The sequence below is a fragment of the Vulpes vulpes genome, chromosome 15, assembly GCF_048418805.1.
Source record: "Vulpes vulpes isolate BD-2025 chromosome 15, VulVul3, whole genome shotgun sequence".
Classification (NCBI taxonomy): Eukaryota; Metazoa; Chordata; class Mammalia; order Carnivora; family Canidae; genus Vulpes; species Vulpes vulpes.
This window is the reverse complement of record NC_132794.1, coordinates 8,373,959-8,396,134: the sequence shown is the minus strand read 5'-3', so window position 1 is coordinate 8,396,134 and position 22,176 is coordinate 8,373,959. Positions and strand designations below refer to the sequence as shown.

Genomic DNA, 22,176 nt, shown 5'->3' with positions numbered 1-22,176 from the left:
GTGGGGATGTAAGATGAGGAAACCGCACATACCTGATACTCAGGAATCGACCTTACTGCCTCCACGACGGCCAGGGACATCAGATGCTGGATGAACGGGATCCTCTGTCCCAGCTGGGATCTCAGTGGGATGGAGATGAGCAGGGTGGACAGCGCACATCCCATGGGGCTCAGCCAAGCATTCGCTCCCCGCCCTGGAACACAGGCCCCCATCAGGAAAGTGGCCACCTCATCCCGTGACCAGAGTCGGACGCACATGACGCCAGAGAATGTGCCCAGGACTCAGAGCCACACGTGGAGTCAACCCACACTGTTGAAGATGCTTGGAGATTCTGGGGTTAACTCAAGAACAGAGAAGCTTTGTAAAATCCGATGCTGTGTTGCTGAACAAATTTCTGGTAAGTAGCGGACTGTCCTGCCTCAGTGAGCCTATCATTTATGCTTTGCTGATTCAAAGTCTAACGTGTCTGAACATGACTGTCAGCTTAATTGTCACCATCTGGTAGTACAGGCAAAAACGGAGACAGTGAGGAAACCAGGCTGGGTCTGTCCTGGTCCAGGAGAGGTCCTGGAAGCCACATTCTAGAAGTGACCTGTACTGGGGTGATGGTCCCACAGCCCTGTGAATATATTAAAAACCCCAGAATTGTACACTTTATTTTTTTTTTAAATTTTTTAAATTTTTTTAAATTTATTTATGATAGTCATACAGAGAGAGAGAGAGAGGCAGAGACACAGGCAGAGGGAGGAGCAGGCTCCATGCACCGGGAGCCCGATGTGGGACTCGATCCCAGGTCTCCAGGATCGCGCCCTGGGCCAAAGGCAGGCACCAAACCGCTGCGCCACCCAGGGATCCCGAATTGTACACTTTAAATATGGAAATGTGACATCCAGTATGTGAATTATATCTCACTGTTACAAGGGGTGAAAAAAAAAAAGGAAGCTGACTTTAAAAAGTAATCCCTGATATTATCTCTCTGAGCTACTTTTCCTAAAACAGAAGTTGGGAAATGAGAGATATAATCAAAGTTCTTCTATGTCCCTTTTTTTTTTTTTTTTTAAACCACCATATTGAGCCCTTCAGCTTTGGATAAAACGAATTTTCTCTTTGAGTTAGGTTCAAAAGACATGTTCAAAGGGAAGAAGTGGAAAACAGTGCATTTCTTATTTCATTGCTCCTTCTGAGCAAGGCGTAGAGCCTCTGAGAGTGAAAAGCATATTTGGGGTGGCCTGGCACTGGCAGGGGCGAGGGCCAAGTGCCTCCTGCAGGACCACTGAGCATGGAGTCTGCTTGCATTTGGACCCCAGGTGGATTCCGGGAGGACGCAGGCTCTCGATTCCAAGGGTCAGCAGGTGGCGGAAGCTCTGAGCAGCCCCTGGCTTCTCGGTGGTCACTTTATGAGTGGACACTGACCGCTGGTCAAGTGCCCGCTGCCTGGAAATTCCAGGGCAGCTGGGGTGGGGGCTGGCAGATGAGAGGCCTCTCCACGTGGCACTGAACAGGGGCACAGAGGGCACCTCCCAAAGAACCTTCGGGCAAATAAATGTCTCTATAACACAGTAATGATTCACACACTGCAATGCTTAGAATGTGTCAGAAAGAATTTACAAGATGTAGGTGACAGAATGTTAACACCATCCCCAGCGAGGGGGCACCTCGGTGGCTCAGTGGTTGAGCGTCTGCCTTCAGCTCAGGGTGTGATCCTGGGGTCCTGGGATCGAGCCCCACATTGGGCTCTCCGCAGAGAGCCTGTTCTCCCTCTGCCTGTGTCTCTCATGAATGAGCACCGGGTGTTATTCTGTATGTTGGCAAATTGAACACCAATAAAAAATAAATTTATTATTTAAAAAATAAAATAAAATCTTAAGTTAAAAAAAAAAAAAACTATTCCCAGCGAATGTCCAGTGATTAATAACCATCTCCATTTGAGTCCTACCAAGATTCTGCCTTCTGATCAATCTCCCTCCCTCTTCCTCCGTTTTAGGGGGTGTGAAAGCAAGCGCTTCTAACCCGAGTCTTCTCCGTGATCAGTACACACCATCAGTGGCCAATTGGGCCACAAGAGTCACAGAATCTAGAAAACACAACAACAGCAACGATAACAAAAGATGACTGACCTTTGCCCTGGGTTTGGCGGACTGCGATGGCAATTAACCCCATTTCCTGCGGGATCTCAAACATCAACCTGCAAATGGTGGGAAAGACTGGTCAGCCAGAACCGGGACATGACAGCAGAGCCTGCAGCCCAGACGAAAGGAGGACCTGTTTGTGCTCACTTGCGGGTGTGCGCGAGTGACAAAGGGCTATCCTCCAGGGGTGGGGGCGGATACTGACCCCATTCCCAGCCTCTGGAGTGATAACAAAGGAGAAAACACCATTGAATCAAGAAAGACCGGGGTAGGGGGAAGCAGGGGTCCCTGCCTGGGCTGTTAGCTCATTTAAGATGCTGTTAGAGGGGATGGATCCCTGGGTGGCTCAGCGGTTGAGCGCCTGCCTTCGGCCTGGAGTGTGATCCTGGAGACCCAGGATCAAGTCCCGTCAGGCTCCCCACAGGGAGTCTGTTTCTCCCTCTGCCTGTGTCTCTGCTGCTCTCTGTCTCTCATGAATAAATAAATAAAATCTTAAAAAAAAAAAAAAAAATAAGGGCAGCCTTGTGGCTCAGTGGTTTAGCGCCGCCTTTAGCCCAGGGTGTGATCCTGGAGACCTGGGATTGAGTCCCACAACGGGCTCCCTGCATGGAGCCTGCTCCTCCCTCTGCCTGTGTTTTTGCCTCTCTCTCTCTCTCTTTCTGTGTGTCTCTAATAAATAAATAAAATCTTAAAAAAAAAAAAAAAAGGGCAGCCCCAGTGGCTTAGCAGTTTAGCGCCGTCTTCAGCCCAGGGCGTGATCCGGGAGACCCGGGATCGAATCCCACAACGGGCTCCCTGCATGGAGCCTGCTTCTCCCTCTGCCTGTGTCTCTGTCTCGGTCTCTGTCTCTCTCTCTCTCTCTCCTGTGTGTCTCTAATAAATAAAAAAAATCTTAAAAAAAAAAAAAAGACGCTGTTCGATTCCATTTCTTTGGAATATCCGATCAAGAAGTCCCGTCTTTCCTTCCGATGTGGCGTCCCTTCTCCGGGTGACAACTGGCAGCTCCTGACATTTGTTTCTACTTACGGTGCGTTTCTGTCCAAACACTGGTACATAATCATAACAGAAGTTTCTGATTATTCAGAAAGCCAATATGGTGGCAGTAAAGCCGTTTAAAAGATACACCATCCCCTGAGAACTAATTATGTTTTAACTATAGTAAATAAATCTACACCTTCTGAGAAGTCCGGAGAACCTTGGATCATTTTAGACTCGAGTTCTGCTTTTAAAACGCTCTCATTTAAAAGAACGCAAACTTCCCTTTGGGGATAGGTAGAAAAGTGCCTTATATCTCCACCAAATGAGTCAACATTAACCTTTTTTTTTTTTTTTCCAGAAAAGGAAAAGGGGAAAAAAAAATCCCTCACACTGAGAATTTCCTCCCAGCTACTTTCTACATTTTTTAACTCCGTGTTAGGAAGGCTTTCCACTGCGTTCCCAGAAGCTGCTGACCAGGTTCTGAGCGGGCATGGTTCATGGTAGGATTTATTAAAGAAAGCCAAAAAAATCAGGTTTGCCCACTGTCGGTGCAGCTGCTGGGGCTCTTGGAAATGCTTCTGGGGGACCGGTGCTGGAGATGCTATTTGCATGGTGCTTCCAGTAACAGTTTCCAGGGTCCCACAGCAGCCCCTGTGTCAAGGAGAAAGGGCCCTCAAGACCACATGTTCTGGGGGCTCTTTATCTGCTTTTGGGGCTTAGGGGAGGGGGTGGGGGTTCTACAAATGGTAAGAGAAGAAACACACTTAAGAGCAGAGAGAAGCAACAGTGTCTCCCTGTACATCGCTGGCCAGCAGAGTTTGGCACCGGTGCATGCAGACCCTGGTGACAAGGAGCCCAGAGGACCCCCCTCACTTGCTAAGAAGAGCCTGGCCACATCAGGCAGGGGCCAGTGGGTCCGACAGGCACAGGGCATTCCCAGCAAGCAGGCCGCCCCGCCGTCTGTGTGCCAAGCCCACTTCCATCTTACATGAAGCACAGTTCCAGAAGTATTTCTCTTGGACACCATGAATAACCCATTGAGACCGACTGTTCCTATACACCGTGGGGCTCCCAGAATAAAGCGTCCTTTTCTTGGGTTGGACCAGAGGAACACAGAGAAGGAATCTTTGTCCACACGGGGAGGGAACACTATCTTCTCGGAGCCTCAAGCTCTCTGGAAAGTTCCAGCAACCCCTTACCTGGGCTCCTAGGGCTGCGGTGGCAGCTAACAAACTTTTCCAAGGGAGTGGGCAGGGGGATGATGTGGCCTTTTGTGAGCAGCTTGCAAAAGCCCTCTCAACGGCAGGCGATCTAGGATGTTCTTTAAATAAACATGTAGACAGTAGACGGTCGAGTCTATAGCCAGTGAGGGTGATGGTGGAATTGGGCGAGGGGGTGGGGGAGGTAGAGAAACCAAACACAGACTTCTAGAACAAAGAGAAATGATTAAGGGAACATATGCACTCAACTGTTGGAGGTTTGGCAGCAGTTAACAGGGCATATTGATGAGAAGACGGGAGTTTGTGCAGCTGAAGGCCAAGAGGAAATTTCTGCAAGGAGGGGACAGAGAGGGAGGGAGGTAATGCTCACTTTGAGACAACGAGGGGCCGCCAGATTTATTTGTGCTATCTGAGATAAGTCTGGGGACCAAACCACATGGCTCATGGTCAACAAAGAATCATTTATGAACTTCACGAATTCTGCATTTCTGAAAATGAAGTCGCCGGAGTTTGCTCGAGCAGAAAGGAGACACCGTAAATGCCTTTCCATCCTGAGCTGATGATGTTCTCACAAAAGGAAACAGAAAAAAGAAAAAGAAAAAAAATTGGGGGAGCACTGGGTGGTTCAGCGGTTGAGCGTCTGCCTTGGGCTCAGGGCGTGATCCTGGGGTCCTGGGATGGAGTCCTGCATCGGGCTCCCCACAGGGAGCCTGTTTCTCCCTCTACCTGTGTCTCTGCCTCTCTGTGTCTCTCAAGAATAAATAAAAATCTAAAAAAAGGGGGGGGGGGCTTAATCATCAGGTCCCTACTGCTGTAGATTTTCTTTCCTCGTTTGCAAAGGCTGTGGAATGAAAGGTTTCTATGAATGGCAGCTCAGCGCAGGCCCTCGAGTTTGCCGACGGGGCATGCACGAAAAGTGCTCTGTTTGCTACTCTCCTCTGCTCCTCTGGAACATCCAGACCCCAAAGGGTCGCTTTGCAAATGTGACCACTTTGGTTCCTGTGGACATCACAGCACCTAGGGGGAGCCCTGCCAGTGGGAACATCCTGGATTTCACCAGGTGGTTGGAATAAAGCTTCCAGGATTAAGACTAAGCTAGAAGCCAGGCCGGTATGACCCTGTGTGAAAATTCTGAATGAACAGAAACTTAAATTCAGACCCAGTCAATCCATTTGGGGGATTCAAACCTACAGCAAGAGTCCACACTCACCACCGTGCTATAAAAGTTAAAATGTGGGAGTAACATTCAGTGTTCGATAGGAGAACGCGGAGTACATTGAGGTATGTGAAGCCAAAGGGATAATTCACGGTCATTAAAAACAAGAGTGATGAAGAGTCTGTGGGAAGCAATGCTTGTGACACTCTACTAAATTTAAAAAGCCATATATAAAAACTACATATACGTTTATTCCACCTATGAAAAATTCATAGAAAATGGAGGGATTGAAATTTACTTAGGCTTTATTTATTAGGTCTTATTAGGATGATTTTTTTTCTTTATTTTAAAACTTTTCCTTAAGTGGTTATCCTTTAAAAATTATTCTGAAAAATTCTGGTTAAAAAAAAAGCATAGTTCTTATGTTTAGATATAATATTGGTAATTAATTCTTCATAAATATTTCAAAGAAAAGAATGAAAAGACCTGCTTTAAAATTAAATAAGACAATAAGTGTTACCTACAGCACCTATCATATTAGGAGCAAAAGTTTGTTTCATAGTATTAATGAAGAGAAATTCTTTCTTTTTTTTTTTTTCACAAAGAGAAATTCTTAAAACTAGTCTGTTTATATGCAATCAGAGCCTTAAAAATTTTATACCTTCTGACCCTATGACCATCCTTCAAGGAATGCATCCTAAGGAGTATTCAGGGAAATGAAATAATTCAGGGGCACAGTGGTTCATCACAGCCTTATAATGTGAAAAATCAGAAACAATACAAAAAAATCATAGCGTCCCTGCATGAACAACACCCACGTAGCCATCTGTGGTACAGGCAAACGTCCACTGGACTCCATCAGGTAGGTGATTTAATCACAAGCCAAATCCCTACACACAGCATGATTCTAATGATGTTTTAAAATCTGATTTTTAAAACTGTTAAGCAATACAGCACCATATCAGCTCTGGTTATTTTGAGGAATGTAATTATTTGAAAAACTACGGAAAAGTACAAAGCAGAAAATAAGTCCCTCTTTTCATTAAAAGTGTATATCCTTCTGGACTTTTTCCCCTTTTAAACAAATACACTGATATATTTTACAAAATAGGTTTCTGATGATTGGGGAAATTCTTTACTGTGGAGCTATTAAAATGATGTTGTAGATGCATAGTTATGGACTTTTTTTAAAAGATGTTATTTATTTATTTGAGAGCGAGAGAAAGCACAAGCAGGGAAAGATGGAGAAGCAGGCTTGCCGTGGAGCAGAGAGCCCCATGGGCTCAATTCCAGGACCCTGGGATCATGCCCCAAGTCGAAGGCAGATGCTTAACCGACTGAGCCACCTAGGAGCCTTAGTTAGGGGACATTCTTATTACACTGATAACTTGAAACATTTGAAAACAGCATGTCTGGTCTCATTTATGTAAGCTGTTCATGTGCATTTATAGAATACAGGACATACATCCACAGTGGTTGCTGTCCCCAGAAGCTGGAGGTCCTTACACCTGTCCCATTTAGTCTTTGGGAGGTAAGACTGCAAGCGGCTATTATTGTCTCCCTTACACTTTCCTGAATTTTCCAGTATTTCTACACTTGGAGTGCATTCATTTTATAATCAGGAAAAATGCTATATTTTTAAAAAGATATTTCTTTACACTCGACTCTGCTTTAAGTAGGGTAAGCATGCAACTGCCAGCTCACTGGCTGAACAAGCTCTTCCTTTTGAGAGATGATAGTTTTGCAACACAAGGGCAGCCGACCGACTGGGCTTTTACCAGGCTCACTGTGCAGATCCGCCTATAATGCACACGATGCACGTATGGAGTGCCTGTCCCTTGCGCTCCTTCTCTGGGGAGCACGTGCCCTGTGCAGTGGTGACAGGCTGAGTCTGCTTACTGTCCCTGCACAGACTCCCTCTGGGCTGGGGAGACGGTGTGCATGTGGCTGCTGGCATCCTTGGGGCGCGGGGGAGCTTCATCAACTCATGTTCTTGATGCACAAGCTGTGCCTTTTCATTGATGTCTTCTTCCCCTGATATTTTCAGTTCTGACATCTCCTTTATTCTTAGCGTTCAGAAAGATACATTCTCTGCACCCCCTCCATGCTTCCTCTCTATATGTGAAAAAGAACCCGATTAAGGGGGTAGGAATGAGGCAGGAGGAGGAGGATCCAGGCAGTCAGGCATTTATAAGTCACTATTTCTGATTTTTAAAAACTTCACTGGAAGATAAATTCCCACTATGCATAACCCCCACTGACATCTGCATAGTTCAAAGGAAACAGCGCTAAATTTCATTTCAGGAACTTTTGAAAAAATATATTACATTGCAAACACCAACCATTATATTCAGACAGCACTTTCTTTTTTTTAAATTAAAAAGCTAAAATAATTTTTTGAAAAAGCTAAAATATCAAGATATGTGAGGTTTTAAAAAGTCTGATTCTATCGATGCAATCAATTTTTTTAAACAAAAAGTTGTCTTTGATGTAAGGATGCACAGCACTGTTTTTTGGAAAAAAATGCATAGTCGTTTCTGTAACAACACGTGAAATGCAACAGGGAGTACAGAGGGCTCTGTGATGCGTGGGGATGCAGGGGTGACTTAATAGGCAGCAAGGCGTGCGGGTGCATCCTGGGACTGGGGGGCCCACCTGTAGTCTGTTGAGGGATGCCGGTGGGTCAGACCCTCTGTTGGAGATGCTGTTTCATTTCCATATCTCCTAGCATACCAACCACTCCCAGGTTTCCAGCTACTTGTTCCCCATCTCCAACATCATGATCACACCTCACTACTGCTAAATCATTTCATTGCTCATAGGGAAGGAGTCTTGTGGATTCAGCTTTCAGAATGAGGCACCTGTCTAGCAGACCCAGAATTTATTGATGTTGGTCTGTATTATTCAATCAAGATTAACACAAGCCACTATTTCTTACCCCTGACCCTGCACCATAGATAATGGACGTCCGAGCATCATCTCCTTTTACCTTAGACGTGCAGTTACAAAATTCGCAGACGGACAAGGCTTGTGCAAATGGAGACCATCGTGGCACCCACAGCTACGTCTGTGACCATGTCCAACAGCGGTCCTCACCCTAGATCCTCACCCTCTGGACAGGAGCCTTTGCTGTACTCCCACACACAGGAACTCAGACCATGGGCTAGGCCATCTGCTAAGAGTCACCAGATTACAGGATCTTCTCAACCCCCTCCCACACCCCTCCATACCCCCGCTCAGGCCGATCAGAGTCTATCCTCTGCATCTGGATGTGGAGGGGCTCCCCATGGAGTGTGTCCACAGCCATTACCATGAGCCACCTACCCAACAGAGGGCCTTCTGCTGGGAGACACGGCTGCCATTACAGAAGACAGGACGCTGACGCATCGTGACCACATGGTGAGCAGACATCTGGGAACGCTTTTCCTGCAGGCACTGGGTACACTTCTAACTTGGGCATTCGGAACTGACGCCGATTTTTTGCATGAGTGGCACTTCACACGCATTATCTCATCTAAGCTTCCCAAATCAGATGAGGACACAGTCTTGGACAAGCGAAACCATTTCTATAAGGCCGCAGAGCCAGCAAGTCAGCAACTCAGATCAAGTTCTGGCTGGTTCTATGGCCCATGCTATTTTGCTGTTGTTTTCAACCTTTTTCTCTGAAATAATAACAGACTTACAAAAAAGCTGCAAGGATAGTATGAAGAATCCCTAGAGGCCTTTACCCGGCACACAGATTTCCCAAATGTTAACTTCTTACCACACAGATTGTTATATCTCTGTCCATAATTTTTCCCCCTGAATTATGTGAGAGTTGCAGCCATCACACCTCTTTATCCTTCTGTATGTCCGTGTATAAAAATCAAGAGTTTATTTTATGTCATCAGAGCACAATGATCAAAATCGAGAACCTACTATTCTCGATTAATTAACATTAATTGATTAACAATCGAGAACCTACTATTGTGTTACAACACTGTTACCTCATCTGGGAGTCAGCAAACTTCTTCTGTGAAAAGCCAGATAGTTTAAATATTTTAATCTTTGTGAGCCATTAGGTTTCTGTTGCAACTGTTTGACCCTGCTATCTGGGCACAAATAGCAGCCACAGACAACATGTAAATAAGAAAATGTGGCTGTGTTTCAACAAAACTTTATAGACAAATTTAAGTTTCATATACTGTTCGGGTGTCACAATATAGTATTTTTAAAAACTTAATAGGCTTTTTTTTTTTTTTTTTAAGTAGGCTTCATGCCCAGCGTGGAGCCCAAAGTGGGGCTTGAACTCACAACCCTGAGATCAAGACCTGGGCTGAGATCAAGAATCGGAGGCTTTACTGAGTGAGCCACTCAGGTACCTGTAAATAGCCTTTATTTTTTGAATAGCTGTAGATTTATAGAAAACTGAGCAGAACGTAGAGTTCCCAGAGACACCCCCCACAGCCCCCCTGCCCCTGCTTCCTTATTACTAATACCTCATCTTAGCATAGTATGTTTAACTGTCAAACCAATACGTTATAATTAACTAAAGGTCATTGTTTAATATTAGGGTTCTCTCTTTGTACCGCACAGCTTTACAGGTTTGGACAAATCTCTAATGCCATGTAGAACAGTTCACTGCCTAAAAATCCCTTGCACCCCACCTATTCATCCCTTCTTTGCTCCTTCCAACCCCTGATGGTTTTAATTTTTATTGTCTCTACAATTGTGCCTTTTCCAGAATGCCATAGAGATCTTACTCTTTTCATTTTGTTCCCAATCATTAAAAAATGTAAAAAACCATCCTGAGCTCCTAAGTGGTACAAAAACTGGCAGCAGGCCACATCTGGCCTGAGGATCACAGTTTGCCAATTCCTGATCTCATCTACAGAATTTATTCAAATTTCTCCCACTGCCCTGACAATGCCCTTGATGGTAAAACACAGTCTTCTTTCTGGTTTAGGATTGAATCCAGATCATTTAGTACAGTTAGTTGTCATCTCCCTTAATTGGGTTCAATTCTTTAGTCATGGTCTTTTGCGATCTAGACATTTTCTGAAAAGTGTAAGACATTAAGGTTATTTTGTAAAATGCCTCTTGATTTAGATGAGCTGAAATCTCCTCATGATGAGACTCAGGCCAGTATTTGGGGCAACAAAAAAGTTCTGAGTGAGGCAACGCCTGGGTGGCTCAGTGGTTGAGCAACTGACTTGGGCTCAGGGTGTGATCCTGGAGTCCCAGGATCGAATCCCACATGGGGCTCCCCACAGGGAGCCTGCTTCTCCCTCTGCCTATGTCTCTGCCTCTCTCTAGGTCTCTCATGAATAAATCAATAAAATCTTAAAAAAAAATTCTTAGTGAGGCTATATCCTTCTTGGTGCATCACATTAGAAGGTACATAGAGTTGCCTTGTCCCGGTGTTGGTGAATTAACTCTGATCCACTGGGTTAAGATGGTGTGTGCCACATTTTCCACTGTAAAGTCACTGGTTTTCCACTGTAATTAACAAATAATTGTGGAGAGATAAACACCATGTTTCTCATAAAATTTAACTAGTTTCAGTATCTGCAGATGAATCCTGCTTGAACAGATTATTAATTCGATGGTTGCCAAATAATGATTTTGATTCATTACTTCTTCCATATTTACTTGATGGGATGCTACAATAAAGAAGAGTGAGGGTTTTTTTTTATATATCTACTTATATATCTATGTATTTATTTTTATCAGAATGGATTTATAGATTCACATTTAACAGGCTACATAGTTTCCTATCATTATTTATTTTGATGATCAAATTGCCCCAGATTTGGCAAGTTGAAAGCTCCTTCAGCTGGGTTAACTGTGTTCTACTGACATGTCCCTGACATGATCAGCATTTCCTTACTTTCTGGCATAAGAAGAGGTTCCAGACTCACTTTCAAATGTCTTAGTCCCAGCCCTAGAATCAGTCTTTTTTCTTCACAGAGCTCTGGCTCCTTTTAGCAAAAATAAACTTACTTACTAAAAAATAAATAAATAAATAAAAATAAACTTACTTACTTACCTATTTATTTTTGGGAGGGTGGAAGTGCAGAGAGAGAAAGAGAGAGAGAGAGAGTCTCAAGCAGACTTCACACTGAGCACAGAACCCAAGTAGGGCTCGATCCCACAATCCTGAGATCATGACCTGAGCTGAAATCAGGCATCAGATGCTTAACTGACTGAGCCACCCAGATACCTCACAAAAAAAAAAAAAAATGACATTTATAAAACAGATCTGGGTACTAGGTAATGACAAGAACAGGTGTTTCCTTCCTTCCTTTTTTCTTCCCTTCCTCCCTGTGTCCCCTTCTCGACCCATCTACTTTAAAACCACTGAAGTCCACTGAAATCTCCAATTCCAATTCAACACCACAAGGTCCATTCTATTCTCCTCCTTTCTATATTTGTAACTTCCTCCTCCAAAAATGAGAAATCTGGCTCCCATTATGTCAGATATATTTACTTATCTGCTCAATACTGTCATACACAGAAAGTGGTTTCATAATTGCTGACCCATGCTACTGTGAAAAACAAACTTACTAACTAGACTTCACTATTTATCTACAGTTCCTGTTTGTCTTTAGCCTGAAGATAAACAGTCAGATAGCACATGTTTAAAAGTTCCTTGGCTTGTTCTTTGTTTCTTTCATTTTAGTGTGGTTATGTTATTTATCTAAAAGAAAGTTGGGCTTAACTATACTTCTGTATCCCATTACAGGGTCCCTCCTTCCATCGCTGTTTCTTTCCTATTTTTTTAAAGATTTTTAAAAATCTTTATTTATTTATTTATTTATCTATCTATCTATTTATTTATTTGAGAGAGAGAAAGAGAGAGAGCGAGAGAGAATGAGCAAGAGAGAGTATAAGCTGATGGGGAGAGGCAGAGAGAGAAACAGAGGGAGAAGCAGATTCCCTACTGAGCAGGAAGGCTGATGGAGGGCTCTATCCCAGGACCCTGGGATCATGACCTGAGCGGAAGGCAGATCTTAACCAACTGGGAGGGAGCCACCTAGGCACCCCTCTTTCCTATTTTTTTAACTTGGTTCCAAGAATCAGAACTATACAGAAAAGCATACTGAGAAGTGTCACGCTCCCCAACTCACCTCTTCTACTTGGATGGATCTCTCCCTCCAACTCTTTTCTGTAAATAACAACTCAACTAATGTCATAGTTTCTGGTTTATTCTTCCCTTGGTTCCGTCCACACAGGTGAACAAATATATGCATATTTTCTTATTTCCCTTTCTGTCTTACAGAAAGATACTCCTTTGCCTTTTGTGTGTATGTTTGTTTCACTTACTAGAACCTGGAAACACTCCTTGTAAGTTCCTAGAGCTCTTCTTCCCTCTCTCCTAAAGCTGAGGAGTACCCCGCTGTATGGATGTAGCACGGCTTATTCAACTACTGTCTTATGTACAGGCATTTAGGTTGTTGCCAAAAGACAGCATAATGAATTCCTGTTGTTCTCACGTTTTTTGTGTTGTTGAAGTGGACCTTCAAGTGAACTCCTAGGAGTGGGATGCCAGGTCAGAAGGACAATGCACATGTAGCTTTGTTAGACACTGCCAGAGTCCCCTGCATTACTAACGAACCAGCCACAGATGGCATATCTGTTCCCCCACTGCCTCACCAATACAGCATAACATCACGTTTTTGTTTTTGCCATGTGAGCTGGCTTTCAGTGTAGTTGTAATTTGCATTTCTATTATTTGTGAGGTTTTCATATGTTTAAGGGCCATTTGTGTATACAGTATGTGTGAATTACCTGTTCATGTCTTTCGCCTATTTTTAAGAGTGTGTTATTGATCAGGGAACAGTAGTGCTTTATCTGTGGCATCTTGCTAATATATTCTCCCAGTTTGTTGTCTTCTGATTTTGTTTATGATGATTTTTACCATGCAAAATGTTTTTTTTTAAATATTTATGTAGTCAACTGTATCAATCTTTTACTGCCTCTTGTTTTTGTGTCTTCAGAGCCTTTCCCTATGTTCATCCACTTGTTTCTGAAACTTACAGGATTTCATTTTAAATTTAGAACCCTGATCCATTTGGGGTTTATTTTTATGTATGGTGAAAGGGATGGGTCTGATTTTATCTTTATTCCCCCCAAATATCTATCAAATTGTCCCTGGATCATTTGTTTAAAAGTCTATCTTTGGTCTAGGTATTTGAGATGCCACCTTTATTATCTACTACATTCTTCTATGCATTTGGGTCTATTTCTGGACTTTCTATTTCATGCTGCTGGTCGCTCCATTTATTCACGTGCCAATATATCATGTTGTTTTCATTACAGAGGCTTTGTAGCATGTTTTAAAATCCAGCAAGACTAGTATCATCTTGTGGCTTTTCTTTTTCATTGCTTTCCCAACTATTATTGCACAATTACTTTTCTAAATGAATGTTAGCATCTACTTGTCTAGCTTAATGGTTAAAAAATGGCATTTTTAGGGATCCCTGGGTGGCGCAGTGGTTTGGCGCCTGCCTTTGGCCCAGGGCGCGATCCTGGAGACCCGGGATCGAATCCCACGTCGGGCTCCCGGTGCATGGAGCCTGCTTCTCCCTCTGCCTGTGTCTCTGCCTCTCTCTCTCTCTGTGACTATCATAAATAAATAAAAATTTTAAAAAATGACATTTTTAGTATAAATGCATTAAATTTATAAATTAACTTGGAGAAAACTGGTATTTTTGGTGATGTCAAACTGTCCTATCTACCAGCATGCCACGCCTTACATTTTTTTTCAGGTTACTTTTGTGGATTTCAGACATGTTTCAGAACTACCTCATGTAAATTTTAGACATTTTTTGTTGTTATTCATTAGGTATTAACATCTGTTGTCTATTTTGATTGGCTAATACCTTCAGTACAATGTTAAATAGAAATAGAGATAGTGAATATCCTTGCCTTATCTGTGTCCTTAGTGGAACCCTTAGTTTATAGGGTTCCCCCACTAAGACACTCTCTTTATTCCTCACACACACATACAATCATATTAAGAAAATACCCATTAATTCTTATTTTGGGAATGTATTTATGATGATAGGATGTTGAATTTTAGGAAATGCTTTTTTGGCATCTGTGGAGATAACCATATGCTTTTCCTCCTTTTCACTCTGCTAACATTTTAATGAACTAATATATCTATAAATATATTAATTTATTTTTTCCAATATTGAACCAACCTTGCATTCCTGGAAAAAAATTGATCATGGTGTATTATTTTCTTAATGTGGTGTTGGATTCTGTTTCTTCATACATATTATTTCTATATCAATGCTCAGAAGTGATACTGGTCTGTAATTTTTTTGTGTTGTCTTTAACAGGTTTAAGCATCAATGTTATTTACTTCATTGAAGAGGATCTGAATTTTTTTTCTTTGTCATCTTGGTGGCAGTGCTCTCTCTGCTATAGTCCTGCCTATTAACAAGACTAAAAAGTTCTGGCTAATGATCCTATAGGACAATTCCAAGGGAAGCCTTTTCTATTTCTTCCTGAAATGGCTTCAGCACTCCTGGTCTGCACCCAATCTCTTTGCACCTGTAATTCTGTGTCATTTGCAACATGGAGGGATCAACCAGTGAGTCCCATTAACATGGACTAAGTTAAGTAATTTATGTTTACGAACCTGAACTAAGGCTTCCACTTCACCCTGGACAGTCAGGCTAGACAGACACTAGACTGTCTCAGGAAGGGATGCACCAGGTCTGAGAGATAAGCCAAAATTACCAGGTCTCCTGACATTCTACAGAGCATTCCTCACATTTACCAAGACAGGGGTCACAAGGGAAACCATTTTAAGATTCTTAATCATCTCCATTAAAACTTCAGAAAGAACTTGAGGACACGCTGCACTTTTCACTCAATTTTAACAGATGACTCAGTCTTTGCTAGAAACCACCACACTCAACAAATGTGGGATCCTGACCATAGAATCAAGGTCACAGAATCAAAGGTGCCTCTAGGACGAGGTCCTCTGACAGAGATGTGCAATCACCTGTGCAGTTTAAAAAAAACAAAACAAAACCAAAACACACAGATGGTTAAGGCCTTGTCTTAGACCCATCAAATCCCAGTCTTCAGAGACTGGGTATGCCAGAGGTAAGTAGGATAAAGCTGGTCCAAAGGCTGATGTCCTGAAACCATTGCACCAAAAGCTATTTTCCAATGAATTTTTTTTAAATAACTGTATTTCTTGAAAAACCCCAGAGCTACAACATGAAAGAGTCCCCTCTCTCCTCCGGCCATACAACTACTGAAATAAGGTATTGTGTTCTTTTTATATCCTCTAAGATAACATGGGGGCATTCCCGCAGATGAAAAGATTTTATTTTCTAGAGCTATGGTGGTGATTGGTAGCTGAAGACATGTGGCAAGGGGGAAAGGCATAGGGATTGGTAGCCAGACAGGAAGTGCACACCAGAGAGCACTGCTGTATACTAGACTGGGACCTGGAAATGTCCGAGTTCCTTGTTAGTGTTCTGTTCCCCTAGATTGACTTCATTCATGTTCACCAAATGTCAGGCCTGCGTAGTTTCCACCCCCATGAAGCATGTTAAGAGCTAGGACAGTCTCAGTCTCTCCTCCCACCCTCAATCTCTCTCCCCTCTTTTTTTCTTTCCTTCTCTTCTCTTCTTTCCTTTTTTTCTTTTTTCTTTTCCTTCCTTCCATCTTTCTCTCTCTCACACACACACACAAACACACACACACACAAACACACACACACCTGCACTCCTGATCACTACCTCATTATGACAGGCTTCCAACACTAAGTACACCAGCCAACAAAGCACCATTTTCCCACTCACTTTAAAAAGTTCTCCAAGGCCAGCGCACCTGGGTGGGTCAGTTGGTTGAGTGTCTGACTCTTGATTTCAGCTCAGGTCATGATCTCAGGGTCATAGGATTGAGCCCCACATCAGGCTCTGCACTCAGTGGGGAGTCTGTTGGTGATTCTCTCTCTCTCCCTCTCCCTCGGTTTCTCCCCTCATCCCCCAAAGCTCACATGCTCCCTCTCAAGGAAATAAATAAATCTTTAAAAAAAAAAAGTCTCCAGGACATTGTGAGCTAATTAATTAATGAGCCATGTATCTTCGATTACAGGTAAAGAATGGTATCTCTAGGTCTCAGAAGGTATAGCAAGGTTACTGCATAATCCAAGGATACCATTCACGGAGCACCCAACCATGTGCTTGAGCCCTTAGTATGGGTGATTTTCTCCCTTGAACAACCCAGTGGCTCTAGTGACAGACATTGCCACATGGTCTTTTTTATTTATGAGGATGTGGAGGCTGCAGAGATTAACAACCTGATGAGGTCCCAGAACAGTTAACCAAGTTTGCCTGGCTCAGAGGACCTTGATATTTTATCAAAACAAAATCTGAAGGTAGGAATGCCACCAGTCTCTTAAAATGCATTTTCTAGTTGTATTAAGTTTGACTGTCCTGGGGAGAGGGGGAGGTTATACATTTTCCTGGAAAGTTATGAAAGTGTACACCCAAAGCGTAAAATCAGAATGGGCTTCTTGCATTTTTTAGAACTGAAATAGAGTCATCTTAAATATTTTTTTTTAAAAGAAGAAGAAAAGAAACACCACCAGATTGTGCCAAAGTTCATTTGCTCAGCCTTGCCTGTCTGAGTAGATGTTTTCCCTACCTTGTGTGCACTCTTACTTCAAAAATGCCAATCAGGGGGATCCCTGGGTGGCGCAGCGGTTTGGCGCCTGCCTTTGGCCCAGGGCGCGATCCTGGAGACCAGGGATCGAATCCCACATCAGGCTCCCGGTGCATGGAGCCTGCTTCTCCCTCTGCCTGTGTCTTTGCCTCTCTCTCTCTCTCTCTCTCTCTCTCTCTCTCATAAATAAATAAAAATTTTTTAAAAATGCCAATCATGGGACGCCTGGGTGGCTCAGTGGTTGAGCGTCTGCCTTTGGCTCAGGTCATGATCTTGGGGTCCTGGGATCGAGTCCCATATCAGGCTCCCCACAGGGAGCCTACTTCTCCCTCTGCCTGTGTCTCTGCCTCTCTCATGAATAAATAAATTTTTTTTAAAAACCTCAAAGTTAAAAAAAATTGCCAATCTTTCTTCACCAAATTGACATTAAAAATTCGAATCTTTTCCGACAGAGCCAAGGGGCTGCTGAAACAGCTGGGCAGACAAAGCAACAGGAAAGTAATGAATTTCTTCCTCTAGAAAGGGAGGCTCCACCCTGCCACCTAGGCCCTCAGTGGGCCCCTTCTTCCACCCCCAAACCATCGCTGCTTCGAGGATAATTATGAGCAAGAATTTCCTGCCCCTGCCAGCTGGCCTCAAAAGCCATTGCTTCTTTCACCACCTTGCTGCCCTGAACATCACCCTTCCTCTCTCCCTCTGGCGGCTCAGACCTCTCTCCAGAGCCCTCCTTACACCCCACCCCACCAGAGATCAAGCAACATGCTGGAGCTCTGTTCCACCAGGAAGCTTAGCACCAGCTTAACTCTTCATTCCCTGGGACAAGGGGCCTCTTTCTTTAATGCACAGCTTTGCTCCATGATACGCTGGGCTTACGGCCCCCATGAACTAAACCTGGTTCTGAATCCAATTCTGTAACAAATTTTCATTCAAATGGTTATGTTCCACCGTCCACTCCCCAACTGCATTTTCTACCCAACTCCGCTGGCCCCATGAGAGGCCAGCTTCTAGAGAAGGCTCCGTGCTGGCAGGCTGCTTCATAGTCCGCTCCCCAGCTGAATTCTTTTATTGTGCCAGCGCATTTTATCATTGATGCTCCAAGATTTCCCAGCTCTACTATCGCATCAACTGCAAAGAGGGACAGTTTCGCTTCTTTTTCAATTTGTACACCTTGATTTGACTCCTCTTGCCTGACTAACATGGCTAATATCCCTAGGACGATGTTAAGTAGAAGCAGAGCTAGCGGGCTTCCTGACCTTGGTGGAAATACTCTTAGGATGTCCCCATGAAGTGGGACCCCAGCTTTAGGATTCAGTGGCTCTTACTTTCTCCCAATACCAGGCCTCAGCCTCTCCAACATCGATCCCCACCCCCCAGGGGCTCTGGGAAATGTTAGTTCAGGCCCATGAGTGGCAAAGGATCCCTTGTGTGGCTGGTCTCTGGAAATGCCCTCAGCCCAGGCCTTAGGGTCCTGTCCCCCTGCCCTCACCTCCGCAAGCTTTCCCTGCATTTCAGTGGGACAATCTGTCTCCCTGATGACTGCAGGTAACAACCATGTGCCCAGAATCATAGGATGGGTGGTATCCTTGGCCTTGTTTCAACAAGATATTTGTGCATTGAGAGGAGGCTGAGCAGATGGAAAGTCAGCTTTTCCTGGGGTCTCCTGGAAATTCTCTCTCTTGATAACTATCTTTATCCTGCCTTTGGCTGCCCCTTTAAAGAGAAAGTCCTTCTCATTTGTTAATTTTTGTGAGTTTTTACTGCCCTTTTATTTTGCTTGACATTTTATAATCAATCTTCTGTATATGTTTATATACGCTTTTCTATTCAAACCTTTTTTTTTTTTTTTTTAAATCTAAAAAACACAGTACCATACCGCCAAAGGTGTCAGGAAACGCGCTCAAATGAGGACGGGCTCCAAAGACCGCCCTGCCAACAAAATGCCAGTAAAATCTGAAACCCGGTTCAGACACACTGGGAAGGTTCCAAAATTTAAGACTTAAAGAACTTCTTTATTCCAGTAAATCAGCTTCCCTGTGAATACCATCAAAATCCTATGCTTTAATGAGAGAGGGAATATCAGAGGAAGGGGTGGAGAAGGAAAGGATTTGGATAAGTATGAAATTTAATTTAAAAACTATTATGAGAAGTTGAATTTCCCCCTCCCCCAACCAAATACATAAATCTTTCTCATGCATTTTATTTCATTTTTCTTAAAAAAAAAAACAAAACTTTTTTTAAAGGCATCCTGAACCATTAGAAGGAAGGACAGGACAGGGTAGGTCAGCGGAATGGAGTTTTTTTAATAACAAATATTTATTTACCGGATTCCTAGTAATTAAAGTACCATGTTATATGGAGAGGGGAATGCAAAGGAATTTTAAGCGAAGTCGCATTTCTCGCTGGATGTATAATCGAACCAGGGAGAAAAGAGCTCACTGGGCAGGATCATCATCAATACGAGGCCGTGTGGACCACCTACGATGTCAGGACAACAGGAGGTACCGGAGTCAGGGGCAGACGGCTCACTTCACGGTGGGCGCAGGTCAATGCACAGCAAACCCACACTGCATTTAAAGATGTGAACACGTGTAGGAAATAGGCTTGCCTTTGTAGTTAATAATTTCATTTATATACAGCACTGCCTTCGGCCATGTCCCAAAGCTGGAACTTATCAAGGTCAAGAAGTACTGAACAAATTGCAAGAATATGGACTTCTCAGGTTTTTCAGCCTGTAGCGTGTGTGTGTGTGTGTGTGTGTGTGTGTGTGTTCACGGACACATGGGCGGGTGGGTGTGCACGTGTGGGTGTGTATGCACACGCTCATTGGCCTTTGTCACCTCCACTCCAGGTCCTGGTGTGGACTCAGTTGGGATGCTCTTCCAAGAGCGACCCCCCGGGCCACAGTGGGATGAAGCCCCACTTGACTCTTACACAGCAACTGGCAACTCAGCACCCAGCTTTGGGGGGAGGCCTGGGCCACTCTGATTCCAGCACAGCCGCCAGCCAGGGTCACAGAAAACCCAGTGGGGAGGTGCTTGGCTGGGGGTATTCGGGGGGGAGGGGGAGTCACCTGCTTGAGCTGAGCCCCAGTCTCCTGGTAGATAAACCTGGACCCCCCTCCCAGGCTGCTCAAGGAAGGAACGAGTCCGACCGTCCAGGCACCCCGAGCAGAGCAGCCAGCACACTGTGGACATTCAGGTACCGATGGTTCCCTCCCGCTGTCAAACTGACATGAGTGGAAGGGAGGGAATTGGCTGGATCTCTTGTAGCAGAGGAGGAGGCTCCTGCCTTCTGGATTGGGCCATCTTAGGGCGCACTTTGCCCTTGTCTGGGGTGCTCAGAATGTTCTGGAGAAAGCGGAACCGTCTTGTCTTCCCTTCCCACCCCACCTAACTGAAAGGAACCTTCAAAGAAAAGCCCCGTGAAAGCACCTGATCGAGCAATCAAGGCCTGCTAACCACAGCGGTCCTGGGCCCGTCTGTGGCTGCTAAAGGCTGTCACCTGCGCCGCCTCTGCCCTTGGCCATCCCTGGAGGGGAGGTCAGGGCTCCCTGGGGAAACACTGCTGCCTTTTGCCTATTTTGCTCTCATCCCCCGGCCTGGCTCGGTTCTGATCACAGGTACATTCTGTTGGCATCTTGCTAGACTCACTCCATCCCTCACGCCACTAGTAAGCTGTCCAGTGACCACTGTCCAGAAAAGTCAAAACCCTGGCATTTCCTAGAGACACTGCTTCATCTCCCTGATGCTGTAAGGTGCACGTCCATGCGCTTCGCTCCATCCTGGAGCACCCGAGCTCAATGCTTCATCCTTGCCCCCAAGGAACACACGCAAGTGGCACGCACTGAGCTCACGATGGGCTGGGCCACCTGCCACACGTGGGGCTAAGGCGACACGGCACAGCTGCCCTGTGTCAACAGCGGGGGCCCGAGTGGCTCCTCCTGCAGGATGTGGGGATGGACACGGCTCTAGACCTACTGCTAAGCGCGGTCCCCGCGAATGACCCTCATAAAGCCACGAACAGTAAATGGAGCTTCATGTTCTAATGAAATCGAGATTGCTGGGTGTGCTTTCACAAAATGAAACTGCCTGGAACTTCTCATAACGCTTTTTACGATAAGCATTAAAAGGCAAAGAGGAAGATGGAAGTTCCTGCTACAGACCGGGTCTGTAATGAGGGGGAGCGGTGGCCTCAAGGGCGGGGTCTGGGAGAGAGGTGTGTGCACTGCATTACTGTTAGAGATGATTATATAAAATGAGTGTGTTATTAAAAGGATCCCGAAGTCATAAAAAGTCAAAGGGACTTTTTAGTGAGGATGAATAACTTCTTTGGTAAAAATGAATAACTTGTATTATAATGCTCTGGAGCATGGGGGAGTCCCAAAAGCAGGCAGGCACCCCATGTCCTATAGGCTGGGTGCATTCACATGCCAGAGATCTTTCACTGCCAGTCATTGGATTATGTTGTTTTTGTACAGCATTTTCATTTTGGAAAGATCAGGAACCCAATCTTCCAGGAAGTTGGTACAAGAGAATCCCTCCAGTTAGCAAATGAGTACCTTGATTATCTTATTAGGAAAAGTCAACAAAATGACCCATCTCCTCCAGCCACGCCAGCCACTAGACACGATTTGTTCTTACTTCTTAAACACTACACACCACCTCATCCATTTAATGCTACAGAGAGAATGAAATCATTGGGTCAGATGACTGTGGTATGATGTGGTGGGGAAAAAAAAATGTTTTTCATGCAGTTCTACTTCTTTCAAACACATTCAATCAATTAAAAATATGCTAAAGTATGATTTTGGGCTTGAACTCAAGTTATTTAAATATTTTCCCTATAATTTTGTTTGTGCCCATAAAGGAAATTCCAATTTAATCTCTGACCAGACAATCATAAATCCTAAATTAGTGGAGGACAAATAGGACTCTCCTCTACTGTGGTCAGGAGGATGTAAGATATTTAATTTACAAATGTAATCATGCTAATGATAGTTTGGAAAACAGAAATAAAA

General features: G+C 44.2%; 1 protein-coding gene across 27 annotated transcripts in view; it reads right to left on the bottom strand.

Moving 5' to 3' along the window:
* The window catches only part of HLCS (holocarboxylase synthetase), a 223,764-nt gene that overhangs the window by 11,895 nt on the left and 189,693 nt on the right, over positions 1–22,176 (bottom strand). For all 27 annotated transcript variants that reach the window (XM_072740736.1, XM_072740720.1, XM_072740731.1 and 24 more), the window contains 2 exons: positions 2,118–2,185; positions 33–193 (listed from right to left, as the gene is read on the bottom strand). In XM_072740736.1, the coding sequence (XP_072596837.1) occupies positions 33–193; positions 2,118–2,185 (229 nt within the window). The remainder of the gene's footprint in view (positions 1–32; positions 194–2,117; positions 2,186–22,176) is intronic.